The following is a 6,372-nucleotide window of genomic DNA, read 5'->3' as shown; positions in this document are numbered from 1 at the left end:
TCCATCCCGCTGCAGCACCGGAGCCGTGTGTGGGCAGCTGCACCCAGCAGCCATATGTCTCCTTTGCACCCTCATTTAGCTCAGGAGCAGGTCTGTTCCCTGAGAAACAAGGCCAGGAAGAGAGTTTATTTAGCAGGAGCTTCCTGCCTTTTCCAGATCTGCTGCCGGATCCATCTGAACTGGAAATGCAGAACTTTCTTGCTTTTATTCCCTGCCCAACCAGGAGCTGCTGCTGCATTCCCGGGGCTCAGCAGCTGTAAACTGCGGGTGGCAAGAAGGCAGCAGAGGTGGAATTCCATGTTCCTTTCTGGAGTGAGGAGGAGGATTTAAATGTGTCCCGACTCCCTGGCCCTTGGCCAGCATTCCCAGTATGCCCAGTCACTGCTGTCACTGGCCCAGTTGCTTTGCCAATCCCCATCCCCAAACCAAAACAGCAACAACACCTCCCCCACCTCCTCCCTTCCACCTTCTCCCACCTTTGCTCTATTCTCTTTCCTGACACAGATTTGGTGTAATTCTTTCTCTCTCCCGAGGCCCAGCTCAGTCCCACCCACCCCTGAGTCCTCTGAACTTCCACACTCTCCACAAGCCCCGTCTGTCACCGTCACTCGTGTCTGCCACCCCCTCGCTGCGTCCCACGGCTGCCCGAGGGAGCGGGGCTGATTCATTCATCCCGCAAGGAATCCTCCTCTGGAAAGCAGCAGTGCACAGATCTTCCCCGGATTCTGCGTGCAGGGAAATGTCCTGGAGGCTGCCTGGCGGGGAAGGAAGCTGTAACAGGAGGGGGCAGCTGATAAATGTCAGTTCTGTGGCGCTCTGAGTTGTCTTTTCTGGGAAATCTGATCATATTCCCTGTGTGGTGCTGAAGTTACATGGCAGCATGTCGGGAAAAGATCCTGTTATCCTTCTTAAATTTGGCTGAGGTGTTTGGCTGGGGGGAAAAGCTTGTTGGAGGGTGGGTGGTGCAAAGGGAATGAGCTGTACAAAACCTGCTCCTTTATTTGAGTGTCATGTGTGCAGTTCCGGTGCTGCCTCCTCCCTCCCTTCCCCAAATCTGCTCCAGATCCTCTTGGAATGTTTAAGCCCCCAGCTTGGGCATGAGGTTGGAGCAGTTTCCTACAGTGTGGAGTGTTTTGGGGTGAGGGGAGGCAGAGTTTACCACCTTCACACCCTGCACAATCCTCCCACGAATGAGGCGCATCAGGCACAGTGTTCCCTTTTCCCTTCCTGACCTAATTCCTGTTGGAGCAGCGTGGGATTCCCTCGTGTGGGGCTCGTCACCCTGTGCAGCATCCCTGGGAACAGCACTGCTGGATCTCAGCCCACTGGGGTGAGGACAGCCCCCTGCAGCTGGAGGATGGATGCTTTTTCCCATGAATTTTCTGGGGTATTTCCCACCCACTCAAGGTGCTGCTTAGCCTTGATTTCAGTTGCTTTTCCCTTTCCTGGTTGTCCCATTTGTGGCTCTGGACTGGCAGCAGCCTCACTCGTGGCCAGCCTTGAGCAGGTGGTGATGGAATTCAGGAAGCTGAGGTGGCCAAGCTGCCTCCCTGTGTCAGTCCTGTGCCATTGTCCCACTGGATCTGGCATTTTCCAGCCACCTCGGGGCACCTGCCCTCCATGTCTTAATAAATCGGTTAAATCCCCCGTAAGAATCCATGGAATGGAGGCAGTTCACTGCATTCTCCTGCTTTCTGTGTCTGGAACCAATTCCAGTAACTTCATAAATGTCAAATACACATTTTGTGTTCAGCAGCTCCACAAATTAAAGGGGAATAGTCCAGGATTATCAGCTGTTTCTGTGCAGAGTCAGGAGTCAATAAATCTCCACGAGTTTTGACTCTGTTTCAGCCACATTCTGCCAAAGGAATAGAAAATGAGATGTTGAACATGTGTTTTCTGGTACGAGGTGTTTTGTTTGAGCCTCACTCTGATTTAGGCTCCCCTTTTTGAAAATTTGTCTCTCCAAAGGCATTTCCTGGTGCCACATCCCTCCACAACCACGTGGAGCTGGTTTAGTCCTTGCACAGACTCTGAGACCTGCTCTGAGCAACTGGAATCATAAAATCATGGAATGGTTTGGGTTGGGAGGGACCTTAAAGCTCATCCAGTTCCACCCCTGCCATGGGCAGGGACACCTTCCACTAGCCCAGGGTTCTCCAAGCTCTGTCCAGCCAGGCCTGGGACACTTCCAGGGATCCAGGGATCCACAGCTTCCTCACAGGGAGGAATTCCTTCCCAATATCCCACCTATCCTGCCCTCTCTGGCAATGGGAAGCCATTCCTGGCACTCCAGTTCCTGATGAGCTGTAGGGGCAGGGCTGATGTTTTCATTCCAGGGAATCAGTTTGGAATTAATACTTAATTTGATGAGCAGGCCCTGGCTGAGGTGCTCAGCACAGCAAAGCACAGGCACTGCCCTGTCCAAGCTCCACTCTAATCCAGAGGTGCTTCCAGGGGCTCCATGGGCTGCCTGTGTCTTGCTAATCAAAGAGAAGCAATTAAATGCAACTTTATCCGGAATTTTTGTCTTAATGTGTAATTTGAGTCCCTCTTGTTGTGAAGTACCTGATCAGAAGGAGATATCAGAGTTACCTTATCTCTCAGAGCATGTTTTTAGTACAAGGCTATTTTCTCACTGAAGATTTGACTGATTACAAAAAGAACTGGGCTGGGATTTGGGGAAATGCAGATTTTTGGTGGTGGTTTGCCCTGGGGCAGAGCTCTGGCTGCTAGAATTTATTTCACTGTGTGATGTTTGCCAGTTTAGAGCTGCCCTCAGTCTTTTCTCTTTCCATCACTCACGTGCCTCAGGACCTCTGTTCTACCTCAGGGACTTTGTCCAGCCCTGGTGTCTCCAAAATCCTGGTGAGAGCCACGGAGCTCCTGCCAGGTGGGCTCAAACTGGGGCTGCACCCAGGGCTTGAGTGGGTGGGCTTGATGTGAGGGCTTGGTTTGGGATCTGTGCACGAGGTGGGTTCCAAGGAAGTTCCAACCTGTGTGTGCAGGAGTTTGTGTCCAGAGAGAAGCTCTGTGCACCCCCTGAGCTGTGGTGTCCCTTGTCCTGCAGGTGCCCGTCGCTGCGTCGGAGGGCTCTGAAGATGTCCAACAGCAACACGGCACAGGAGTCCCTGGAAATTATGAAGGAATCAGAGAAAAAGGTGGTTGAGGAATCTGTGAACAAAACCAAATATGTATCCAGGTCACCAAGCAAGGAGGAAGTGGAGAAGGATGGGGGGGAGGAGGTCAGTGTGCGCCAGGAATCTCAGGTGAGTGTGGGCAGGGAGAGCTGGGCCCTCACCTGCTGGTTCCCATCCCTTCCCAAAGGATCCAGAGCTTGTGCTCCCTTTTCCACAGGGACACCACGCTGTGCAGGCTGTCCCCTTCCTCTTCAGCCAAATCTGTCCTGGCCAGAGTGATTGAAGTATTCCCTGAGCCTGGGAGTGGAATAACTGGAATATTCCCTGGGGGACACTCGTGCTCCATCCCCAGGTTCTGGTGCCAGGGCTGTCACCTCCCTCTTACTCCTTTCTTTGATCTAAGGATGAGTTAATGACTTCATGTCAAGTGAAGGCATCCAGGGAGAGCTTGGTTTCAGGAATGCTGCTTGACTATTGCTTCGCTTCAGTTAAAAATAGGACGGGAGTGTTTTGGGATTTCATTTCAATAAATGAAGAAAACCTCTGTGCAAGCATCGTTTGCAGGTGCTGGGAGTCATTCCTGCTGCTCTGCTCTCCTGCCACCTGTGCTTGTGGCTCCTGGTGGAGCTTGATGCAGTTCCCACCCTCAGCTGCCTGCTGGATGCTGCTGCCATTCCAGCTGTGGGCTGTCACATCTGCCAGATGTGCTCACAGCTGCACAGGCAGACCCGGAGCTGTGCTGGGAGAGCCTGGCTGGGCATTTTGGAATGGAGTGGGGGAGATTTCTGGGTTTGGTGGCTCTCCAGACTGGGACAGCTCTGTCATGATCCCCTTTTGTGTCCCAGGAATGGCAGAAAACTTCCAGGTTAAGCTTCTTGCCTTCCCTTTTCTCTCTCCACAGAAGCGAACATCAGGTCACGGACACGCCAGGAAAAGAGCCAAGGTAGGAGCTCTGCTGCCATCCCAATTTCCCATCCAGATGTTCTGAATCCTGATCCCAGCCTTAGGATGCTGCCCCTGAGCCTTTCCTGTCTCTGGAAGCCACGTGCAGCAGATGATGGTTCAGGACAGGGATTTCCACGTGCTGGAGCTCCAGCACTCCTTTCTAACAGGATAAAGGCTGGAATTGCTCTCTCTGGAAGTCAGGGAGGGCAGGGAATTTCCCTTCTAAAATTTGATTCAAAGGCTGAAGGAATAAAATAAGTCATTGTTCAGGGATTCCAAGTCATTGCATATCTCTGTACATTGAGGAGAATATCCCTCTTTTTGAGCAGTTTAATTGGGAATGGCTGCACAAGTGCCTTGGGAGTGCAGCTGCAGGAATTCAAGTGAGTTTTTTGAGTTTTTTCAGTGAGTTTTGGCTGAGGTGTTGTAACCACTCCCTTTTTTTTACCTTTTCCAGTCTAACTCAAAGCTCAAACTGGTCAGGAGTTTGGCTGTGTGTGAGGAATCCTCGGGCCCCTTCGTGGATGGGCTGCTGGAGTCTCAGGTAAGCCCAGAATGAGACAAATTTAGGAGTGTGGAAGCCCAGGAAATCCATGTTTTGCTAGAAATGATCCGTGTCTTTCTCTCCTGTGCCTTGGGGAGCCAAGAAATTCCCACAAGAGCTGGCTGAGACCTTCCTGTGGTGCTTTTCTCATCCACTGGCATCTCCAGCCATGGCTTTGGCTCAGGGGATGTCTGAGGGACTCCATCCTCCTTTGTTTCACCCCAGGACATCATCCAGCTGCACGTGAGCTGCCCCTCTGACAAGGAAGAGGAGAAATCCACCAAAGATGGGGTGGAGAAAGAAGAAAAAGACAAGAACAAGGAAAAAACACCAAGGAAGATGCTCTCTCGAGGTCAGGTGCTGGTTTGAACTGGGCAGGTGCTGCTCACATGCTCTGGAATTCTCTGGAAGTGGGGCAGGTGTTGGACAGGTGCTTGGTTGTCTCTGCTGCTCTGCAGGACTGTGGGGTTGACAACATCAGGGAATCCTGGAATGGTTTGGGTGGGAAGTGAGCTTAAAGCTCATCCAGTTCCACCCCTGCCATGGCAGGGACACCTTCCACCATCCCAGGATGCTCCAAGCCCTGTCCAGCCTGGCCTTGGACACTTCCAGGGATTAAGGGGTGGCCACAGCTTCTCTGGGCACCCTCACAGGGAGGAATTCCTTCCCAATCTCCCATCCAGCCCTGCCCTGTGGCAGTAGGGAGCTGTTCCCTGTGTCCTGTCCCTCCATCCCTTGTCCCAAGTTCCTCTCCACCTCTCCTGGAGCTCCATTAGGCACTGGAGGTGGCACCAGGGTCTCCCTGGATTCCTCTCTTCTCCAGGTTGACCCACACTCATCCCATCCCACCCCCTGCCTGGGCAGGGACACCTTCCACTAGCCCAGGTTGCTCCAAGCCCTGTCCAGCCTGGCCTTGGGCACTGCCAGGGATGGATCCACATCCCTCCAGATCAGAGCATGGAGAAAGGGAGGGGTTCTCCAGGCTGACACATTCCCAACAGACTTTTTATAGCCATAAAAATGGCTAAAAGAGACACATTGGATCTGGGGAATAAATTCCACCAAAATCTCTGTAGGGAAGCTCGGCACTGGTGCTGATTTGGTTTCACTGGTTTATTCTGCAATTATTTTTAAATTCAAAAGGGTGTGGGAAGAGGGGAAACACAGGCCAGCAGGGAATCCCAGAGCCTGCAGGACTGAAGGATTGTAAGGCAGAAAATGCTTAGACCAAAGTGTGGAATATACACCTGCAAGGACGTGCTGTGACAGCAAGGAGTGTCCAGAGTGTGGTGCCAGGGGTGCTTTTGGGACCAAGGTGTCCTTCCACAAACCCATCCCATCTCCCTCTCTCTGTCATCCTCCTAACAGGGTCTTGGAGTGCCTTGTGTGCTGGTCCTGCTGTCCTGGGAAAAGGGGCCTTAATCCCTGGGTTAGACTGGGAAATGTGGGAACATCATCCTCAGGCACACAGAGACACAACCCTTCTTCTTCTTCTCCTTCTTCTCCTTCATCTTCTCCTTCTTCTCCTTCTTCTCCTTCTTCTCCTTCTCCTCCTTCTCCTCCTCCTCCTTCTCCTTCTTCTCCTTCTCCTTCTCCTCCTTCTCCTCCTCCTTCTCCTCCTTCTCCTCCTTCTCCTCCTCCTTCTCCTCCTTCTCCTCCTTCTCCTCCTCCTTCTCCTCCTTCTCCTCCTTCTCCTCCTTCTCCTCCTTCTCCTCCTTCTCCTCCTTCTCCTCCTTCTCCTCC

General features: G+C 52.4%; 1 protein-coding gene across 4 annotated transcripts in view; it reads left to right on the top strand.

Moving 5' to 3' along the window:
- Positions 1-6,372, top strand: part of R3HDM2 (R3H domain containing 2) — a 31,634-nt gene that overhangs the window by 6,671 nt on the left and 18,591 nt on the right. The window contains exons 1-5 of one of the 4 annotated variants that reach the window (XM_015615682.3): positions 17-799; positions 3,071-3,269; positions 4,042-4,083; positions 4,543-4,629; positions 4,855-4,981. In XM_015615682.3, the coding sequence (XP_015471168.1) occupies positions 798-799; positions 3,071-3,269; positions 4,042-4,083; positions 4,543-4,629; positions 4,855-4,981 (457 nt within the window). In that variant the 5' untranslated portion in view covers positions 17-797. Of the gene's footprint in view, positions 1-16; positions 800-3,070; positions 3,270-4,041; positions 4,084-4,542; positions 4,630-4,854; positions 4,982-6,372 lie in introns of those variants that run through there. The other 3 variants (XM_015615681.3, XM_015615684.3, XM_015615683.2) reach the window with 3 other exon arrangements.

Source organism: Parus major, unplaced genomic scaffold, assembly GCF_001522545.3.
Source record: "Parus major isolate Abel unplaced genomic scaffold, Parus_major1.1 Scaffold220, whole genome shotgun sequence".
NCBI lineage: Eukaryota > Metazoa > Chordata > Aves > Passeriformes > Paridae > Parus > Parus major.
Note: the sequence above shows the minus strand (reverse complement) of the source record. Positions and strands in the feature narration are given on the sequence as shown.